General features: G+C 39.6%; 1 protein-coding gene across 6 annotated transcripts in view; it reads left to right on the plus strand.

The window, feature by feature from the left end:
• RARB (retinoic acid receptor beta) overlaps positions 1-23340 on the plus strand; it is a 317926-nt gene that overhangs the window by 232058 nt on the left and 62528 nt on the right. For 5 of the 6 annotated variants that reach the window (XM_062569332.1, XM_062569331.1, XM_062569335.1 and 2 more), the window contains one exon: positions 16073-16221. In XM_062569332.1, coding sequence (XP_062425316.1) covers positions 16073-16221 — 149 coding nt within the window. Of the gene's footprint in view, positions 1-16072; positions 16222-16276; positions 16357-23340 lie in introns of those variants that run through there. The other variant, XM_062569334.1, reaches the window with a different exon arrangement.

Below are 23340 nucleotides of genomic sequence, written 5' to 3' on the forward strand. Positions count from 1 at the left end.
ACAAGACAGATGAAGGAAGAAGGGTTACTCTAATTTTAAAGACATGTAACTGAGGTGTTGAGCCGTTAAAGTTGTCTGGTGTTGCACCAAAAACTTTGTGGCAGACGACTGCCACAGTTAGATTTAACTGAGACTTCGCTCAGTTCAGCCTGGTGCTTGAATCCTGGAAAGCCATTTGTGCCCATAATGTACAAACAGAGGCAGAAATAGTTCATTCAAAAAGATACATGCAGTCAAACGAAACAAAAAATCTCCTGAATCCTGTCATTTTGTATCTGAATACAGCTCCTGAATAATGGCTGAAGGGGCCATTGCATGGTTGCAGTGAGCACATCGGAGCACATCATTTTAGTATTTCTCAGCCAACCTGGCTGGCAGCGTAGCAGCGCGCGATGCCGAGACAGCTATTTTCCTTTGAGATAGTGTTGGCTTTTCTTCTCATCTTCCAGTCTTCCACCAGAATCACTCCTCTGCCAGCTGGTGACTGATAGGCATCAAGAGGATTTGCAGTTCACTGATTGATAAGCGGATGTAACAGCCGGAGTTGATTTAAATATTTCATTTATGTGCAAATACCGCTTTTGGGCGGAGGTATTTAGGCAACCTGCCCTCCCTTTCAGGAGCCCCAGTGCAACGCCTCTTCTCCGGAGAGCTCTTGCTCAAGAGCTGCCGGTAGCCAGAGCCCTCAGCAGCAAGCGCTCTCCCCTGCGGCTCGCCTTCCTCGCCCGCAGCTCTTGCCTTTCATTCCAGCAAAGCAGCAAGCAAGAGCAGCCTTGCCTGTCTTTCCAAGACTAAACATTCACTCGCACACTGAGAAAAAGAACTTGCAAAACTGTGTAACAGTGCCATCTGGCGATACCTGCCAAAGTCTTACCACGCTCAAGCGCTGCTGCGCTCGAGGCGTTCGGTCAGGAGGCGGACGCTTCCCCAAGGCCTCTGGTTCGGACCTGGAGGGACGACGCCACGACGGTGTGCCCCAGAGCTTGTCTCTTTGTTTTTGGCCCCACTCTTTCAGTTAATCTAATCAAAGATACTATCTCCTCTGCAAACCTTCCCTTCCTAAAAGAGAGCACTAATCCATCAATCTGCATTTTTGACTTCAGCTGCAAGTCAAAGGACCAGCTAAAAAAAGCGGGCATGTGTTAACTTTTTCATTGTTAAGATCAGGTCCGTAGAGGTTTTTATTTGTTTGTTTTTGAACAGTTACTCATGCCTTTGTCTCTCAATCTGTAATTTGAGGAGATTTTTCTTTTATTGATCTTTTAGAGTATCTCTTTGCATTGCTTTGTTGTTCTTGTTTGCTCTTTTCATTTGGGAAGAAATTTCAATAGTTGCCTGACCAGCTTATGCCAGCTCTTCCCTGGTGACTGGCTTGGAGATCTTGGGAGATCTCTCTTTGTTCAGGAATCTTCTGTTCCCACCTCACACTTTGAACACCAAAATTTAAAATGTGTTTAAAATGCAGAATAAATCATGACAAATCACCAAAGTCTTTCAGATGTTTGTGCAAAGTATCCTTGAGTGGGGGAAGTGACTGGTTTAATAGAAGAAATTATTATACTCAAATCCTCATCTTTTGTCACATGCTCTTCTGGCTAAGTAAGTATGTGAACAGCTCATCCTTTTAATTTTTTGTGCGTTACTACATTCCAGTCTCTGAAACCACACCATTAAGGACCCCTTCTCTCAAGGTTTGAAGCGAAGAGTTAGTCTTTGGTCAACTGCATGAAGTCTGAGCTGACTCACATCTTGCCATGTCTTTTCCGTATCGAAATCCTTGCCTTTCTCTGTGCTTTGGACAAATCCTGTGAGACTTGGTGGACAAAGCGTGAGCTGGGCACGCAGAAGAACCGTGTGTCGGGATGCTATGTGAGAAGATGGCTTTTGCCCTGGGATGTGAGGCCCAGTATGAGCATTGCAATTGTTCAAGGTGGCTGTTTTCAGCAAAACGTGAAGGCAGAGCTTGCTTACAGCATGTTATACTGCCGCCACCCAGTAATGCCATGATCTTCATGCTTTTGCGAAACATAATTTCTGTGCAGAACAAGAAAATACTCTGACAAAAAGAGGCAAGGAAGGAATGACGCAATTCAGTAAGATTAAATCAGAGTATCAGTTTCCCTGGAACATTTGGCGCTCTGCCAACAGTCTTTTACCCCATTTTTCAAATGAACACATATTTTCACATGATAACTCTTTTTGAAATATTAATGCTTCTAGGCCTGCATTACCTTTGTTTCTTCATCAAAGTCCATTGCTGTGGAAAGGCTGCTGTTCCTTAGGCTGTTTCAGCTTCAAAAGAATTTTAGGGCCTGGTCTATTGGAAAGCTTGGGGGTATAATTAGTGAAAATGGAAATAGATGCAAGAGAAATTTAGTTCCTGATGTTTTAATTTAGTGTAGTACTGCCATGTGTTGTTGAAGAGGATTCTTAAAGGCAAACATAATTATTTCATTATGGTCTTCAGAATGCTTTCATTGGTCTTAATGACAAGAAGCTGCATAAGGAGTCATACATTTTAATTAGACCTTCTTATATTTACATCAGATAAATAACAAATAATTGATGAAAAACAAGTCTTCTGAATGGATGATTTCACACAGAGCTCTGGTTACAGTTTAATGATAAAACATTTCTCTTATTGCTTTGCATTTTAATTATCTAGAAGTATTACCCTAGCAGAGATTTGAAAATACTGTTATTTCCATGCATTTGATTAGTTTTCCAACCAATTTTATGAAACTGAAGCTAAGAAAAAAGGTGTTTTCTTGTGCATATCACTTGCAACCAATTTCCAGCTTTATTAAGTTCATTTTGGTTTCTTTTCTTACATTTAGATTTTGCGTGTGTGTATGTGTGTGTGATGATAGATTCCTCAGTAAGAGCTAGTGGCAGCAAGAATCAGACCTTTTCATAATTCTTCAGTTTTCATATACAGGAGCAAGGCCTGCCATTATTAACAACCCAAAACTCCTTTAGAGATCGAGGAATGAGTATGAAATTGCAAAGCTTTTAGTGGAATTTTTCAAGGCAAAATTAGATGCATTCTTCTCATCAGCTTAGTTCAAAGCTGTATTTCTAAATCTCTTCGATTTATTTGGAAAATCTTACCAGTAGCTCCGTATAACTGTGCATATGCTTGCAGATTCATTTAAAATATATATTTTATAAATAAGTACATATTTTAAAATACATGTATTTTTCTCTTCTTGCCGTCATTGTCAGGCACTTTATAATGCCAAGAGAAATGATTTTAGAGTTTTGCTACTTGTAAGAGTCTTTCATGTTTGTAAGCTCTTCTGTGTTTCATTTTTATAACAAAACATATTTCACATGATTCATGCCTGAGAGTATACAGCACACTAATTGTTGTTATTGATTTTAAATTTCGCAACCATTACAAGTAACCCAGATGAGTGGCAGATAAAGAGTAATAATCCATGGAGTTCTGGAAGTGTTTCATGTTTGTGTGTAGTACTTTACGTGATCAATAGTAACTGCCCCATTGAAACTAACTGCTATATCAAATAACAGTAAATCAAATGAATGTGCTTACAGATTATTTATTGAAAGCTTTAATTGTTCACTGGGGCCCTGCTTATCTGGGGAAACAATAGAACTTAGTGATCGGACAAACTAGTTTGCAAATGCCGGGGATGCCGTGAATCAGCGGGGCATCTCCCGCCTCCCTCCGGGTGACGGCAGAGCTTTCCCCAAGGTGCCCCTGTCCCCACCGCGACTGCCCGTGCGGGTCCTTCCCCGAGCAAATTGCTCGGAGATAAGTTTCTTGGAGACCATCTCTTGGTTTCCCAGGTTACTCTTTTTTCTTTTCTTTTTATAGCAGCTGTTTCAGTGGTTCTTTGGATGGCGCATGTGTCATGTCCAGGGTGGTTAACGTGTGGAAAAAAGAACTAATAGGATTTGCTAAAGTTTCCGAGAGGTTTATGTAGTGAGGGACAAAACGAGACCAGATCTAAGAAAGGGAAGCAAAGAGAAAACATCTTAAACTTCTTCTCTGAAAACCTTGCCTAGGTAAACTATAATTTTTGGCACTTACATAATGCTGTACAGTTGTCAGACTTGTGCAAATATTAAGAAATGAAAAAGAATGTTCTCTAACTAATAAACACTGTGCCCTTATATTTTACTAATTCCTTAAAATGGCTGCTCTGCCTTGTTACAGTCACTCCATTAAAAAGCAGTGCCACAGCTCCGAGCTCTTCCGCACCGCAAAGTGAAGTGCGCAGCAGTCTTAGGGGCAGTTTCGCTACCGCCCCCGGTTTTTTGAATAGCCCTGGTGTATCGTCAGTTGTGCTTTGCTGTGGCTGCCGAGGCCTTTCAGGGTCAGCTCGGGTACCGAAGCCATCCTTCAGCGATTCAGGAAGGTGGCACTGAGCGAATTTATGTTTAATAACGTACCTTCCCGATTGTGACAACTGGAAAAGCGTTTGTAAAAATAAGCTAAGTTCTGCAGAAAGTGATGGCCCAGATCTCTCAAACATGGCAAGGAAAGCTTTTCCCTAAAGAGTGCATATTCTGTGTTACCTAGTTGAATAAATATTGGGTAAGCATTATTATAAACATTTGAAAGTCAATGGTTAGAATATAATGGCCAGAGATCATCTAGAATTTTATCTTGTTTGAAAAAAGTAATTTTTCAAAGTGTAAGCTTCCGTTAAGCTTCATGGGCCATCAGATGTTAAATTTGTTACTGGGTCAGGACTGAATGTTGCTAGTCCAGCTCTTTGAAAATGAAGTGTTTCCTTTATGTCATACTCTGCATAAAGAGCAGTGACATTTTTCATTGTTCTTAAGGTTGGAATATTACAGTAAATTGTGAGCAAAGTAGATAGACAGGGAAAATGTAAGTCACTGCAGAAGGTAGATGTTGAATAACAAATGCCAGGTGACCAGTGACTGTTTTTCTTCTGTGCTTGTCTGCAGCACAGTGCATGCATATTTTCTTCTCATCCATGTGAGACAGGTACTGACAGATACATGCAGGTAGAATGATGAGTGTTCTTGGCTCCAGGTGATAAACAGGAAAATCCCTTGCAGATATTAAAAAAACAGAATGTTGGAAAGCTTGCTGTCCAGTCACGGTGCTGATCTTGTCTCCAATTTCCTCTGGATCTGTCTTATTTTATTAATCTTCGGTCTTCTAGACAGAGGATATAACCTCTGCTCTTAGTCATAATTGCAGTGTTGCAACCACTTTACTCTAGGACGCTGAGGCCCTTCACAACTTCCAGCCTCTGTTGTAGCTGCTGTGAAATGGGCATAGTAATACTTGCCAGGTGAACCACACCAGGGGAAAGTAATTTGCACCAATAAAAAATTTTAAAAGATGGAAGATATTATGTAAATTCAGTATCAAGGACGCTGAAGAACAAGGAGTGGAAATCTGATACAGTCATTTTTTTCATGGAGCCTTCCTACTACAGTGTCTTTTGTTCAGTGATTAACTCTGCTCCTGAAAGCATTACAGCTTGATCAGCTGTATACTTTATTTCCTCCTTGCAAAAGATACTGGTGATACCCAGTTCTTAAATATTCCATAAACCTGGATTTCTTATGTCAGTATCAGAAACGTTGCGGTGCACTGCTCTTGGTAATACATACACTGTCGTGGTCCAGCATGTTGAAGGGATGGAGAAGAATGGAGTTTGTCCCTCTTTTGGTCTCAGACCTTGTGAATGTGTGCGTGCTGGAGGATGTCAGAAAGGGTAGGATTTGGGCTAGCAATCTCTGCTGTGGCAGATGAGCGCAGCTGATGAAAGCCATTTTTTCTTTCTTTCTTTCTTTTTTTTTTTTTTTTTTTTGTACTATGATGCCATGTCTAAATGGAAGTAATATATTATTTTAATTATATCTGCACAGTAAGAAGCACAGCAGTGTGGGTGCAAGTAGGGTAGTGTAAATAGTTCTATGTAATCTTAACACTTAGGAGGGAAGTAAGCAATATAGATGTAGAACCAGCACAGGTACCCCAGAGATTTACTAGCATAATATTAAGGGCATGAGCAATGTTTGCTCAGATAGCTGCTCAGTTTAAGAAGTTGTCTTTCAAGAAAGTAAACATCATCCATGCCCTTAACATTACGCATGGCTGAGACGCTGGGCACGTGCCCTCTGCCTGCTCTGCCGGAGGGCTGGTAACCTCTGGAGAAGAGCTGGGGCGGCTGCTGGGCCTTGCTGCTTCAGCAAAATTCATTGCACTCCTTTGTAAAAGAGCTTGCTTGGTAAAGAAGCCTACCTTCAACTGGCACGATGCCAAAAATATCTGTCACAGAGGTCCGAGAGCAAGATCCTGAGTGATGAGATAACCTGGACAATAGGCTGTTGCCTTGTAAAAAAGGCAAGTGACTGTGTGACAGGGGACTGTAAAAGAAAAGAAGACGTAGACCGCCTTTGCTAAGCAAATCAAAACTTAGAATTAGCAGAGCAATGAAAGCCTTCTAGAGTGAAAGCTGGAAACAATACATTTTTAATAAAATGGGCAGTTACTCTAATTGTTGCACCCCTACTGTTCAATCTCTTTTAGTGCCCTTATTCATTCAATTCAGCATGCTTACACTTATTATTTACAGATGTATTCATTTGACTTGTTTATAGAAACCAGGCTTTGCAGAAAGTTGTGGATAATACAATACTAATTTGTAAATGTTTATTGCTGCCTCTAGTAAGCACTTTTAAAACAATTAAAAGTAGCATCTGAGTTCATCACTGAAGTCAACACAAAATTGTTCAAGAATAGTAAAATATTACTGCTGTGTACTACCTTAAAGGTTATAGGCCATTTGTAGTGGATTGATAGCTTACCCATTAATGAAGAATTTAGCTGTTCTTAAAAGATTTTAGTCTAAGCAGTTCAGCTTCTAGATATAATTCTAATGTAACCCATTTAAACATATGTGATAGAGTTCCTAATTGTCCTTGTAAATGGGTATAGAAAGGAGGGTATATAAATCAATTAGTGATATCCAGCAGTGTGGCTGTTACACAAATTAATTGGGATGATCAGAATTTAAACTGCTACTGTACTTACTTGCAGTGCTTTTTATCACTGAATTGGCTCTTGTTCAGTCATTATATTAATTTTAAGATTTAAAAATACCTAAAGATTAAAACAGCCTAAATTAATGGTCCTAAAGTTTGAGAAATAAAATTATATGGAAAATATTGCATAGCAAGTCAATTTCACTGCATTTATGGCTAGAACACAACAGTTTTATTTTATCCATGTGGTACTGAACAACTGTGTAATGGTAATACATGATTAAAAATATTAAAACATTCATTTTCTTGCTGGATTCAAGCCACAGCAAAAGCCATGATAAATGGTGTCATATGAACATGCTGAATATATAGAAAGTAAAATACTTATTTGACAGACATAGTAATATTGAAAACTAACACCAACTTGGATAAGAGGCTACTTTTGAAGAATAAAATCATTCCTTTAGTTTAATACTTTAAGTTACTCTGTTTGGATGCTTGAAAAGATTTGAAGATAAAAGAAAAGTGCTCCAAACACTATAAAACTTTTAATAACTATAAATGGAGACTTTATGACTTAGTAAAATATCTGATTGTATATAGATAGAGATAATAGTAACCATGTCATTTCCCTTACAATTTTTATTTATTCTTGAAGATTCTGGATCTGAATTTTCTCTTGTTTGTACCTTTACGAGTCAAGGGATTTCGTGAAATAGGTGGAGCTATGACACTGTAAAACAGGTCTGGAAAAAGAATCAGGTCTCTATTATATTGAACTGTTTTGTCCCTCAATGTGTCTTTTTTCTTATAATTGATCTGCAGGGAAAACATGTTGCATTTGTGACACCACAGTTGTACCAACAGGCCACAGAAATAGGCTCCGTGTTCCTGCACCCAGATTGGAGAGGCCCGAATCCTTCCCCTCTCCCTAGCGCAGCTTCTCGGCGTGGCAGCAACTGCGCCGCTTGCCTCCAGATGAGGATCCGACACTGGGCATTCACTGGTAGAGCAAAAAGGGTCTGAATTGTAAGAAAAGGTTGTTTTCATGAGGAAAACCTAAAATCACACAGAAGGGAGCATGTTTGAGTTAAGATCCTATTTTTTCAGATTTTCAATAATGTAAAAATTTTACTGGCTTCTGATGGGATTTTGCATGGTAGTGGCCAGGCAGAAAATCATCCAACTGAACAAACTACAGAGTTAGCATTTTTTGCATGTTTTTCTTCAGTTTTCCACGGGATTTATTTTTTCCATTTAGCATGTTTTCTTTTTCATTTTGAAGGTAGGCTCCTAACACAAACCGATGGGCTGCTGCCCTGTAAGCTGTGCTATGCCTGCCAGACCCCTCCGGCCATCCTTTCTGCACGCTTGCTTTCACCCCAGCTCCCGGAGAAACACCTCATGGTGTCTGCCTGGTCGCTTATTTAGCAAAAGACACTCCTGTTCTCAGTTACTAGCTTGTCATTGAGTCTAACTGTCCTGAGAGTAACACAGCTATAACCAAATGTATTTTTTTCCCCTACTAGAATTAATCATGACAAGCTCTCGCCTTACACATTTGCTCAAGTGTAAATATGTCTGTATAGCTATACATATACTTAAACCCAAAGGTAGAATTGCTTTGCTGAGATAAATGTAAAAAAACAATCTTGAAGAAAATACAATTTTCTTTGAAAAGGCCGTGTCAGTACAAATTCTGTGTTAGTTTTATGGACTTCCCCTCTTTTTTAATGGAGCTAGGACTTGGGAACCAAACGTTTCAGTCTATGGCATTTTGGAGTCAGCCTTGCTGCTGTCTGAAGTGCCCTCCTGAGCAAACCTGCGGCAGCCCCCTCTTCGTCCTTTACTGCTCCCTGTAATAACTGTGGGTATTGACTGTTTCCGTAGTCATGAGAAGCCCTTACGTTACTAAGAGATGCACCAGAGGTGCTCTTACACTTTGGAGCACAACACAATGCCACCGTAGCTTCTGAAAAGGTTTCAGGGAAGCTTCGTTCAGAAATACGTGGTCAAGGCGTACTGGTGATTCCCAGATCAAATGGGCTCCTTGTGTAAGAAAGACAATTTTCCTGCCTGCCTGCCTGCTTGTTAAATTCAGGCTTATATCTCAGTGGTAGATGAGGCTTGTGGTGGCTTGGACACTGCAGTCAAGAGCAGAGATTTTTGAGGCAGTTTGTAGTGCTGCTTCCATGTGTCAACCACGGTGGCCCACTGCTTACGTGCTGCTGAGTCACCTTGGTGGCAGGAAGCAGGACCCCGATCGGGACGGGTCTCCTGTCATCTGTCGGGACATTCCTGGGTTTTCATATGTGAAGGGGGGTAATCTTGCAGCAGGCTGATTCTTAGCTGGCTCCTGAGATCAGAAAATTAAAATGAGTTTGGTCTGAGAGACCGTGGCTCTCAAGGGATCAGGACTGTCCTGTAGTCAGCAGGTGAGCAGGGCGCACGCTCAGACCTGCAAAGTGGGGAGTGCTTCAGAGCCCCTGAAAAAATCTACTGAGGACTTCTGCTGAACTTACAGTTAAGTTCTTGGTTGCTGTTCGAAATCCCATGAGGGTGCTGCCTGCAGTTTTTTAGGAATTTAAGACCTAGGCAAACCAGACTGTTAGGCTGTCAGTGCTTCTGTTTTCCATCTCTAAAGCGAGAAGAATAGCCCTTCCCTTATCTCACTTGCGTGCTACAAAGATAAAAATAGGAATGTTTGTGGGTTATTCAAATGCTACAGTAATAGATACCATGCTGGTGGATGGGACAGGCAGAAGAGAGCAGGCTCTTGCACGCAGCTTCAAGTGGTAGGATCAGAAGCGCTGGAGACGGCGCTGCGTTCCCGTGAGAGCAGGCTGGGGACGGCGTGGCCCGAGGAGGCTCGTTCAGAGGGTCACGAACCTGCGGCCTGTGCAAGGATGTCCCGTGGGAAGACGTGCTGGCAGGCAGGAGCACTTGTGTGTGTTAGTAAATAGCACTAAAAAGCCAGGTAACTGAATTTGAATGCGTAACAAATCGATTAATTAGAGGCCAGACTGTGCTGTAATATAAAAGGATATTGCAAAACAAAATAATTTACGGGGCAACCAACAGAGGATATTTGTAGGAACAATAAATCTGTGGTATGAATGAGCAAGTTTGCAAGCTGTTGAGGAACAGAAGTTATAAGACTAGAACAAGAGGATAAACAAATGACAGACACTTTCATATTCTGATTTACTGGAAATAAATCTGGATAGCTCTGGTATGCTGGTAATAAGACACTGAACTGTATTTCCTGGCCCTAATCACCTGATATGAATAAGGGTTTTAAACAGTTACACTGTTGTCATATGGCCAAGATCAGTATCCACTGACTCCACTGACTTCTGTTACTTGACTCTACTGGTTAACATTACAGATTTGCAATTGAAACTGGGCAGTGTTGTTGATGAAAGGCATGAAGGAATATGATGCATCTCTCTCTCCCAATTCTTAACTGGGAGAAATGCAGGAGATGAGAGTAAACACTTTTTTGCCACTGAAGTTTTTGCAGATATGGCTTTGTATACGCACATGCATTTGCTGAATAGGAAGAAGCTATTTTTTAGACCATCCTTTGAAGTAAATCAGCGTTTTAGCACTGAAACATTTAAATATTTGAAATGAAAGCCTTCTCAGGTCTCCATAGCTGCTGTTTGCATTGGGGTAGTGTTCGAAGTTCCTGCAGCGCTAGTTACTGTGCAACATAAACTGAGACCCTGCCCAAAGCAGCCTGCAGTCTAAACACAGAAGACGCCAAAGGGTGGGGAGAAGAAAATACTGTCCTGGTATAAAAGAATAGGGGAAGGGAAAGATTATCCTGATTTTATATACGTCTTCAATGGAGCAGTGGCCAAGTTTATACTTGGAGCTTTGCTAGACTAAGAATATCAGCGTAAAGTGCGCGCTTAACTACTTCTTTTAGTCCCGGGGCAGAGTTCAGCAGGACTGCTCTGCTCCCAAGCGGGACTAAACGGGAGCCAGCTTTCCAAATCACCGCTCTGCTGACAAAGTTATGGCAGTAAAAGCACTTCAGCTTTAGAGACTTCTGCCAACTCAGCCAGGCCTATCAGGGCTGGCACCTTGTTGGAGACAGCCATGGGCAGCAGGAGCCTGTACTATAGGCAGAGTTCTTAAAATGACCTAGTCTGAGGCACCTTTTGGATGGCTTTGTGTGCAGTTTGACCGTTAATAAGAAGTTGCAGACTGGACTTTTGATTTCCATTACTTGGACTTTTTATTGTTCTTGTCGTTGTTGTTATTTGAAGCATACTGTAGAAATCCTTAACAGTACTTAATGAAGATCTGTGGGATACTCTAGCTTTTCAAGTAACAAAAAGAAATCATTTTGTTTTGGGCACCCTCAGGTGGTAGCCAGATCATAAAGTTTAATCTTCTGATGCCCCTTTGGAAAATGTAATGCACCTTGTCACAGTAAAAGCAAGCCTGAAGACTTTGTTTTTGTTTTTCAGCCCAAATCATGTCTCTTTAAGACCTAGACTGTCTTGTAAAGCTGAACTGTGACTTAATTAAAATTAATGCTGGAAAAGTAGTGAGGAAGAATTAAAGCAGAGTAACTTATTTAACATAATGGCTTTCTGGCAGGGGTGTGCAGCTAGCAGGACCTACACACACACACATAAAATGCATCTCAAATGTAGAAGAAAAAATATTTCTTAAGCACTTGTGAAAATCCTGATAACATTGTCTCAATCTGGAGTTATCATGGTAGCCTATGTTTTAATCCAGGTATGTTGCACTCACTCATGATAAAGAACATTCCTTAGTGAGCCTTAATGCGTATTCAGCCCTACAAGAAAAGGTTGTGCTTGTAGTTCTGATGTTGCAATTTAGTTGCAACAAAAGTAGTTACAGTACAAGTTGATTAATCTTTTGTACATTGTTTCCCCTGAGCCTTTTCTTCCTTCTCCCTGGTCTTAGTCCTTTCTACTTCCATGCAGTGTATCCCACTGCACGGTTCAGTGTAAATTCCCACGGAGGACAATAATCAAGCACAGACAGTGTCAATAAATGAAATGGTAGCGCGACTTCTTTGCTTTTGGTGTTTTCTTTGAAAGAAAGAATATCAGCATCTTCACACGAGGCAAGACTTTGTTTTTGTCTTTCTGTTGCCTATGATCCACACCTGTTGTATATATGGTAAAAATATCTGGGACTTATAACCCAGCAACAGTACGCAGCCAGAATCATGTGTGACCGGGTCAAACACACACTCGCTGGAGGGTCATGGCCAGGTTACTAAGTCAAGGCTGGCAAGTCTCCACCATAATGTTTTCTTTCTCTCTCATTCTTTTTTTCTCTTGTCTGTCTTCCAAACAACAGTTTAAAAAACCCCTCGTAACAATGCAAACTATTTAAGCATGACAAACTCAAAGAAGTTTTTTATTAAAAAAAAATTGGGTGAGGGGTTTGAGTCAATGATATTTTGGATTTAATTTTATAGTATAGTTTTATGTGGCACATGAAAGAGAGAAATTTGTATTGAAACAATTGAGACCCACTTTCCCAGTTCCTGGCTCTTTCCTGGAAGATGATTAAAAGCAGACTTTTTTTTCCAGACTAGACATAAAAATTAAATGATCTACAGTATATAGTTATTTTTTCAAATGTTTGGAGGCTTATAAATAACTTCTACAATCAAATGCACACATACAAGCGGCAGAGAATCTGTTTCTAATTACTTGTACTTTAGTTGAACTTTGGCGTTTCCTTTGACTTTCTGCCTAATGTATGTGAGCTGTGTGCTTTGCACTCCTGCAGTGAATTCACAAAAAAAAGGCAAAAAATCCAGACTCTTGTTGGTGCCAACAAAAATGAGGGTTAACAGAATGTTTTGACCAAATGCAACACTTTGCTATTCACCCTAATTAGCTGAAATTGCTGCTTCCCACCAGGGACCCTGAGCTCAGTATTCAGAATTCCCTTGAGGCTATCCAGGAAATGCCATTTGCTTTACAACTTCTTATTCTTTTAAGATTCAACTGTCCAAAGTGTGCATTAACATACAAGCTTAATAATCTAAGTTTCTAGTGAAATGAAAGGCATTTCATAATGTCTGCCTACTTCTAATTGGTCACAGAGTAAAATACTTCTATCTGTCAACATGGTTTAGCTAACAGTAAATTAGCTCGCACAAAGCACACTGTGCTTTTAAAGATCTTATCTGCTACTTTATCTAACCTTTAGAAATATTTCAGACATGTTAGGAATTGTGAAGCGAGCTATTGTTTGAGATCCTGGTATGTTTAAGTGGCGTTCAGGTGTGCTGTAGCTGCATTTTGGCTCTGTTTTCTCAGGTGAGTAGAGATCCTGAGCTGTCCCATCCTTCAGGACATTAAAGGGACAAGACAGCAGGAGACTGAAAAAAGTGGACTTTTTCTTTTTTCTCTTTTGACTAAATTGTTCCTGAAATTGTGAGATTATTTTTAAAATCCATTTTCTGGAAACATCAGCTGTCTTCTCTTTTTTTTTTTTTTTTTTTTTTTTAACTCTTGTGTGCAGCTATGTAGAGAAGACAGTGAGTTCTGCTTGGTCTAGCTGCTTTCATTGTATAGTAAAGATGCTTTATATTAGCTCTTACCTTTAGCTCTTTTCATTCATACTTCATTAAGTATGAATTGCTGCAGTATCCTGATTTCTGCATTTCCATGTTGGCATTATATACGTTTCTAAGTAGATAAAGAGTTAAAGAGCCTAAATTCAGAGAAGAATAGTAAATAAGAGCAGCAGTAAGAGTTGGACCTATGTAATCTGAGTTCACAGCTCCTCCGGAAAGCAGGCCATCTTGCCTATGATCAAAAGCGGACATGTTCCCAACATACACTTTCTTATAAAAAATAAAAAGCTCTGTAAACAGTTGTTCATCTGACACAAGTATTTTCTTGAATGGATTAAGCCATTTTAGTAGCAGCTGTGCCTGGGTATTTTGGGGAAGGTCTTTTGGTTTAGTTTGTTCTTTCCCTCTCATACTCCTTTTCAAATTATCCAACAAAAAATTCTCTAGCGGCATCTTCAGATCTTGAGTTGCTGACTCCACTTTGTGTATTTATGAACTGAGCTGGCTGCCTAATCTCTTTGGAGTAACACAAGTTCCTGTTGCTTGGCCAGTGGCTGACATACCTGTGTTGCCCATATGGTTAGTGGTTTGAACACTACAGTTGGATGCTGGTGCTTATTTAGAACAAAATCATCAAAAAAGCAGAAATGGATCAGTATAATTCCTGAAAGACTGTTTTTTCCAAACTGAAATCACATAAGGATTGCAGGAGTGAGGTTGTTTTATTGAATGACACAACCCCGTTTTCCCGGGAGAAGACTAAAAGCTGCCTTTTAGACTGACTGGAAGAGTTGAATGAGCTAATATGAACCACATTGTCTGCTGATATTGCAGAGTTTTAAAGCTGAAGTTTTATCATTCCGTAGTGTGATTGGGAACCGCTAAAATTCACATACTGGCGTGAAATAAGGAGCAGAATGCTTGAGGCCTCTCAAGGGCATTTGACAAATCTAACTTTAATTTAAAAGTACTAATAGATTATTGATTTAAGCAAGATGACTGTGCACAAATCAATAACATAGCGCTCTATGTCTCTCTTCAATACCAAAAAAATTCTGTTGAAAAGAAATGGTCATTTTCATCTCTTTCTTCATTTAAAAAAAAAATTAATAAAGTTTGTCTGGTCCAGTAGGAACCTGTAGATATTTGGTTTGGAAAGATTCTGAAATGGATAATGATAATTGTGGACATGGTCTTAATGTCCTATTGTATTGGGTCATATGTTGGTTTTTTAATTTTGTGTTTTTTCACGCAAGCCTCGTTGCTGATAGGTGCATAAATAAATTGTTCCTGTTGAAAAGATATTTATTTGCTTACAATCAGTGACTTTAATACTGAACTCTAGCATGTATATTTTTCTCAAGAAATGTCTGTCCTTGAAATTGGTAGTAGCTTAACCCAAGTAAAAATAGCAAATACTGGTCCTTCTCTAACAAGTCATCAAAGGTTGTATGATGCTCAGTGATCCCCTCTGAATTCCGAAGAACACTAGTTGGCAATGAATCCTGAGTTTAATACAAATGTATCATCTTAGTAATCTGAAAAATATCATGTACAGTAAATCTTGTCTAAAATTTTCCATTGAGTAATATTCTTCAGGGCCTACTGTTAATACTCTTGAGATTTAACTCTGGAGATAGTGCCTAATATTTCTGGATAGATCTGACTTCACAGATTCTGTCATTTCTGTGTATCTGTTGAAAAGCTAGAGGGATTTATCTGAGAAGCAGCAGAACAAGTAAGTGAAACACGAAAATGTATTGCACATCTACAATAAATGTGAAGAATGATGACAGCATATCACAGAAAACTAATGCAGATGTTTCAAAAAGATCTAGTTCATATGTCTGATCTCATATCTTAGAGCTTTCTTGTCCTTTCCCTGAAAGGGATACCTCTTCAACAGGTGCAAAACAAATGGTCATCCAGAAATATTAAGGCAATAAAGGGACATGGGATCGTAATGTATGAAAGCAGCTTTTTCTCAGAGAGGTTACATGATATTACAAATCCTAAAGTTTATAAAAAAGTGTTGCTCGGTTGTGCTAGTTTTACACATTAAAAAAATGAAGGTTTGTTCAGATAATTTTCACTTCTGGTCTTACACTTCAGTTATTTGTCTCTTTACACGAATGCTGATGCATCTCCCATCCTTCCTAAGCAGAATTGCAAGCATTACCTTCGAAGGCACAGGCAAGGGGTATAAGAGATTCAGGCCCCGTGCCTTTTGCAGTGTGGAGAAGCCAGATCATGAAAGACCTAAATGTTGCATTCTGGGCACTTTAAAAATTGGTTTTGAGGGTGTAACATGAAGTTTTGTCACTGCTTTCAGTCCCCCTTAAATTTTACTAGGAAGGTCAAATGAACATTTATTATACTAGTAAAGATATGGGCCAGTTTGTTAGTTCTAAGGCAGTAAATAATTAGTTATTTAAAATTCATTAATGAATTACTAAATCCTATTTTCACTTCTTTTCTCTTCCGTAGCAGTTGAAACTCAGAGCACCAGTTCTGAGGAACTTGTTCCAAGCCCTCCTTCACCACTTCCACCCCCTCGTGTTTACAAGCCCTGTTTTGTCTGTCAAGACAAGTCATCTGGATATCACTATGGTGTCAGTGCTTGTGAGGGATGTAAGGTGAGTGCCAAAACCTCCCTTTCTTTTTATAGTACTGCATTTCATTTTAGAGAGGAGCTAAGCAGTGAAGTTCGGTGCAACATGATTGTCTCCAAAGACGCCTGTACCTTTGCTCATGTGAATTAATTCTAATACGTGAGTAAAACCATATAAATGACTGTCATGCCTGGAATTATTTCCCTTTGTTACTTCTGCCAAAGTCAGTCTTTCAGAGACTTCTGTGGGTGTTGACTAACGTGCGAATGGGATTATAGCTGTAAAGATAATCAAAGCATAATGTGAAAATGCTTCAAGACTCTTCATTGTCTTTTTGTATATCAGGTATAACTTAAGAATTCCCATGATCATTTTCTTGCTTTCTGTGTGTGCTGCTGCCTCAAGTGTGTCAATGGAGTGGAATTTTGGAAAAGGATCTGATCATCTGGAAACTTTTGGCATAGTATCGAACCCCAAACTCATCTCAAGTCAAATCAGTAGTTTGAGGACAGATTAGCAGGATGATACTCACAAAATTTTATCTGGCAGACGACAGTGTTGGCGTTCAGGGTATGTCTCCTTGCTGCTTGCCAGTACTGTGATTGTCAGACTGTGAATTGACTCTCCATTGGATACGGTAATACGATATGCAGTTCTAAAGTGAAGAATGTATCTACAGACGAGATACACATCGGAGAAGCAATGTCAGCTGAGTCATGTGTGTTCTGTCAACTGTTAGCGGTGCACACACAAAGAACAGCATGTGTGCAAGAGCTGAATTCTAAAGAACAGATGACACAGGGCAGCTGGTCTCATAGTTAACTTCATTAGTTGTGGTAACCTGATACAACATTTTTTTTCCAGCAATTAAACTAAAGATCTATAATTTTAATCTTTGAAATTAAAATAATTATCTGTAGTGCTTAGCACAATGATAATCTTAATTCATGACCAAAATATGATAGATGCTACATCCATACAAATAAAGTTAGTAGAAGAAATTAATGGAAACGTATTCTGCTGGTTAATTTGTATGAAATATTACAGCATTTTTCTGATACTGTGCACTTAGGCGTTTTTGCTTTAGCCTTTTATCTTACAACTTCTCCCATGCTGGTGTCCTTTTATACTGTTGTAGAGTATTGTAGCCATGAGTTTGTGCCACTAGGCAGGAAGCTACAGCATTAGAGTCTCGTTGCCCATGTTTTCTAATTTCGGATGATGAGGTAGTGGAAGGTAACTACTTAAGCTCACCTTTGTTTTAGAATCCCTTTTTGGTATTGAGGTTTTGTTTGGATATCATGTCTGTATTTTTTTCTTTTAGATGCCACAAAACTATTGAAATTTTAGTGTCTGTTAAGAAGAAGTGTGATAGAAATACGATATAGATGATTCCATTAAATAGGAAATCCCATCATACTCACATGTTAAAACACAAATAGTGGTGTCATTTGCTTGCCCACACAATCCCTTGAAACACAGATGTAATTGTAGACTGCGGCAGAAAGGGCAGGCGTTCCTCAGACTTCATTATTTTTGAAAAATATGCTAAAATATACTGTAGGGCTTTTATTGGCATACTGCAAAGCATTTTCATAAATAATTAAAACAAGACCATGGCTGTCAAAATGCATGAAGAAATCCATCTTGTAATGTGTTAAGCATTATTTAGCAAAAAAAAAAAAAAAAAAAAAAGATCGTGTTCACTTATTTGCTAATTTGCAAAATGGGGTAATTCAGCACTTAGCAATAGCTGCTGTTAAAAAAAAAAAAGATGAATTACATACAAACCCCGTCAGTCTGTGAGAAATAACAAGATGCCAAAGCAATAGCCTGAATGCTTGAGACTGGTAATATTTGGGTTAGTTGACTCTAGCCTTCAACAGGTTTGACTAGGATGTAAGGAATCCATTCCATTAATTGGATCAACTTTCTTAGTGAGCACTAGGCACTGGCAAAGAACATGATGAGACCACTGAGTCAGCCAGTGATCCCTTCGGTGGACAAAGTCATGTATTACATTTACTGCTAAAAATTGTCTGAGCTTTCAGGTCAACAGAAGTGGTGTGCTGCGTGATAGTAGATAGCAGTATGTGACCACAACACCAGACCCATCTTCAGAATCCCCCACACTGGCAATTTCTACGTTTTCTCAAATAATATTACCCTTTTCTCTTGAGTCCTTTTTTTATTGTTGGTCTATTTTTCTTTCCCTTGATCTTTGCTTGCTTTCACACATTCATTTCTTGCTCCTGTATTGTAAGAAAGCTGCTGGCTTGTACTCCTCACTTCCAGCTATCTAGGCTCCCATCTGTACTCAAATCTTATTCACCCTCCATTCCCTCTACCAGCTCTTACTTTATGCTTCTCTTTCTGCCCAGCCTTCTTCATTAAAAGAAAGATAAATAAATAAATCAGATGGTTGTCTCTCAAGCGTAAATACTTGAGTACTGCAGCTGAGAAAGTCTTGTTTTCTGTGGATTTCTATCTTTCAGTTGGCTGGCTCTAGTTTATAGCCAAGTATGAATTTTGTTTAAGGTGTCTACTCACTATCGCACTGTAGTTCTGTGCCAATTCTGTAGTGAATCAGGAAACAGTAACAAGGAAGAATTCTTGTTACAGGCTTTCCTCTAGTTAGAAAACACATCTATTTCTCTGTTACCTGAACACACACTTTCACTCAATTTCAAAGAATTGAATTTTCCTGGAGATTGCTGTCTTCAGTTTCGCTGAAAGTGACCGACATGTTGAAAAGATGCTGGGATGGGGAGCAAAAACCTCATGGTAGCTGGATTTCATAAAGCTCATTTTCATGAGAAACTTAAGGATAATATCATTCTAATCAAGTAAGGTTTTTTTTTTTTTTTCCTCTTTCTTGCCTCCTGTTTCCACCATTTCTTTCTTCATTCAGTTTGCTGTCCTTGTTCTATGAGTTTAAACCTTGAACTCATTCCTTTTTCTTCTGCTTTTGCACCTCCCTCTGCTCTGAGAACCTTCTCTCAAGTCTTTTTCCTTTCTGACTCGTTTACCTTTCCCTTCAAATTCCTGGCAGTCTTGTTTCTCTTTGGAAAAACAAACAGAAAACTCTCCTTGGATCGTATGTGCCTCTCTAACTAGGGCTGTGTGCCTGTTGTTCTCCTCTACTGGGCCTCCCTTGATTTTTCTTCTGGTTCTCGGTTTCCTTTTCTTTTGCCTGTCCGCGCTGAGCTCCGGTGAAGCTACCGTCACAGTGATCATTAGAAGTCTCCTTGCAGCGCAAAGGGACAGCTCTCCATCCTTGAGGCTTGCGGTTGATTACTGCCTTTGATTCAGCAGGCTTTCTTCTTCCTGGCTTCCAGGGCTCTCTTCTTCAGATTCGCCTCTACCTGGTTCACTGTTTATTTCATGTCTCTTTAAATGGCTCTTTATCCACTTCTTGTTGCTGTTCCCTGAGGTTCTGTTCTTTGGTTTTCTGTCTCAAGAGCATCAGCAACTGAACTACTTTTATAGTAGACCAACGGTCTGTGTGCCAAAGGCTTGGAGTAGGATATAGCAAGATTTTGCTAATAAAGGGTATATTCTTAATGGGGACCATTCCAGTAGCAAACCTTTGGAGAGCTGTTGACATTTATTATGGCCTCGTGATGCTCAGCTTGTGAACCACTTCACTGGAAACCTTTTCTTTCCTCAGCTGTCACTTACACATGGATGATTTCCAAAGTTGTCCCTCCTATTCTGACTTCTCTTTCCTCGATGTGTCCTCTTGCTCGTCTGGCTGCTACCTTGGACTCAGATTTGTGTGGACAGAACTTTCCATCTCTCTTCCTGAAACATCAGCACATGAAATCTCATGGCTTCCTGCTTTTCAGACTCTATACCACAATGTCGTTGCTCATCTGCATAACTGTAATTCACACAATGTGCTTTTCACTCTGGAATCCACCCTCAGCTGCATTCCCTGTCCAGCCCTGCCTCATGCTGTGGTCTTCTTGTGGTTTGGATTGACTTTCCTCTTGGTCTCTTCTACAGTTCTTCCTTCCCTTTTCCTCCCCACTGTCAGTCTTGAGCCTCACTCTTCTGTGCACCTGGGAACAGCCTCTTAGCCTCCCCTATCAAACACTTTCTCCTTTTATATATTCTAATCCTGCTTTTTCAGCTGACCCTTCTGTCTACTCAGTATCACAGTCCTCAACACTGTCTCCCACCAGAAAGACTGCTGTGTGTCTTCTTTTGATATTCTGGTGTTTAACAATTTTTAGGGGCTGGAATGTTTCATAATGTGTGTTTATGAACCACAGTGAAAGTTTAGGAACTGTCTAAATAATTTTAAGTTGCCTCTTGTTTCAAAATTTCACTGTTTTAATATGTTCAGCCCCCAAATTTTATTTGTGATGACAGGTTGAGGGTACTTTACTGCCTGCTTTCCAAACTTGCAATGTAACAGAGATAAATGGCTTTCAGCACATTGATATCCTGCACTTTTTCTCACTTTGGTCAGTCAAATTCAGCAGTCAGGTTTTTCTGTTATTTTAAAAAATTTCAGCTTTGTGCTTATTCCTGGATTTTATGCTGCAAAAGGCAGTTATGTATAGCGGCCTGTCAATGGCTTTGTGTATATTGGAACTTCAAAAAAAACCTGATCTTAACAGGACAATTGTAATTTGTAAGGGAAATTGCAGAGCCAACCCATCATTTTATGTGTAAAATACAACACATTTACAATATTCAACTTCTTCACAAATTTTCCATTTTGAAAACTGCATGGCATTTCCGAGGCGGGCTTCGAAATTTACTCATTCGTTTCATGACCTCAGTGAAAGATGTTTAAAATAGCTAGATAGCACGCAAACAAATTCCATACGAAGTGAGCAACTCGGATTTATCCAGCTGGTCCCAGTGGTTCCAGGGCTGCCGCTGAGCGCTCAGCCCTCCGCTCCTGCCTTCGCTCGTCACTGCAGCGGGGCCTGCAGACAGGGCCGCCGGCTGCGGGGGGCTGGTTCCCCACAAAGGCATCATTGTGCGGCTGAGGAGGAGACGCCGGTGCTCTGGCGAGATTCAGCTGCCTCTTAAAGCCCTGTCCCTTGTTCGAGGCGTTTAAAAGATGGCATTCCTCTGCTGGCAACCCCGCCTGGGTTCCTGGCTTCAGTTCGGCGGCTAGCAAAGATGTCTAAGGGAGTTTCGGAGGAGAAGACAGTACAGCATGTAAGACAGTAGGTTTATTGCGGTCCAGCAGTTTTGTCTGAACGATCAAGGTGCTTCCCTTCTTGTTCTTGATGCTAATGGACAAAAACGTAAATAAATCCAATTCAGTACTGAGTGTTCTCGGATCATCTTTTACCATAAAAGAAGGACAGCTTTTCTTCCAGTAGAGTTTTCATATAAAACTGTATGTAATATGGGGTCATTAAAGTAAAAGGATAGCTGCATTTAACATATATTCAGAGATCTTCAGCTATGAAAATAGTAGGTCTGCTTGTTTGACTCCTTCCTGACTCAAATATTTTTTTATTGCAAAGACTTTAAGCACTATGGAAAGCAAACACTGCTATATATCACAAAATTAAAGTCTCTAATTCTGTAAAATGATTCCTGCAGAAAAAGATAATGTACATGTGAAAGAGAAGAAAAGAAGTAGAAAATGAAACAGTTCTTGCTTCATCCAAGTTGATCCCTGTGGATGTGTAGCTCAGATAAAAAGCTGTCCCCCTCTTAGCCCTTCCTGACTTACTTAGCTGCACTGGGAGGTGGTCCTGCCACTTAGCTTGAGGCCTGAAGTTAGTTGCTTAATTTTGAAGGCCAGGCTCTCTCTGCAGCTGGTGGAGAGAGGAGCTCCTCTGATGGATGATTCACCTAACCTGAGTCACACCCAGGAGCATCTTCTCTCCCTGAGCAATTGAGTTTGGTGCCCAGATCACAGCTGTGTTAATAATCTCCACGATGTCCCTCTGGACATGTGGAGGGCAGAGGTTCCCCAACTGTAGCCCTGAATCCATGAGAAGTGACACAACTGGTTTACAGAATGCTACTGATTAAAAGTTAGAACTGTTTTTGTTTTGATTTATGTAGTTATTTGTGTATTTATGTATTTATTTAAAGTGTGATTACAAAGATGTGCTGTGGTCTGTGAAAAATGTTGCAGTGGCCTAAAATGGTTTAGGGATTCTTCTAGCAGAGTTTCCTGTATAGAAGTGTCCTTCAAGAAAGATGCTGTTTTTTTTTTTAATAATGCCTCTTAAATCATATGGGGGCAGATTTGCATTTAGTTAGGTAGTTCTGATTTTGTAGAGAGATCTTAAGCAGCAGTTCTTTTTGATAACCACACTCTTGCACATGTTAGCTTCCAGCTATAATGTGATTATATTTAAGCCTATATTTATGCCCCTTACTGGGAATAATGATCCAGAATTCTCTCAAAGTTACCTAATGCTAAAAGTAAAAATAAAAGCAAACCTCATAAAACCAGCTAACTGCTGTTCCATATTTTTGTTTGGCTTTGTTTTTCTGGCATGTTTTTATCACCTAAAACTGGTGTATGTATAAAAAAAGAAATGTATACTTGAAAATATTTTTTTCTGAGCTTTGCATATTCAACTACAGGGAGCATATGAATTGTATTAGGGAAAGAAGTTACCCTGTGTGTTTGCATATATAAAATTGTAAAATTTTCTTTCAGTTCAGAGTAAAATATAGATCAGCTTGAATGATCAAGCTGTATTCGTCTCCATTTAAGCTGTATTAGTAAGTGACAGTGCAAGCAGTACAAGTACATGCTGTCGTTCATGCGCAGCTATGAAAAATTCCTCAAATCATGGAAAATTGGTCGTAGTTTTAGCTAAATCAACAGTCATTTTTTAGGAGAAGGTGAAAAATGTATTTCAAGATATATTTCTGCATCCTGTTAATATCAGCTGATCTTAAACTCTGAGCACTTTGCAGTGTAGCAGTGTTTTAAGCCATTTGGTTGCAGAAAACAGTACGATAAGGAGAAAAATGCAAAAAAGGGTTGCAAGTAATTTAAATGCAGTACTGAAAAACTGGAGGTTTTCGTATATTTCATGCGAGCAGGAGAGTTCTGATTGTTTTAATGATCTAACTATGAGACTTTAGTGTTTAAAACAACAAAAAAAGAAAGTCAGATTTCCTTTAAAAAGCTGCTGCATTTCC

The sequence above is a fragment of the Rhea pennata genome, chromosome 2, assembly GCF_028389875.1.
Source record: "Rhea pennata isolate bPtePen1 chromosome 2, bPtePen1.pri, whole genome shotgun sequence".
Classification (NCBI taxonomy): Eukaryota; Metazoa; Chordata; class Aves; order Rheiformes; family Rheidae; genus Rhea; species Rhea pennata.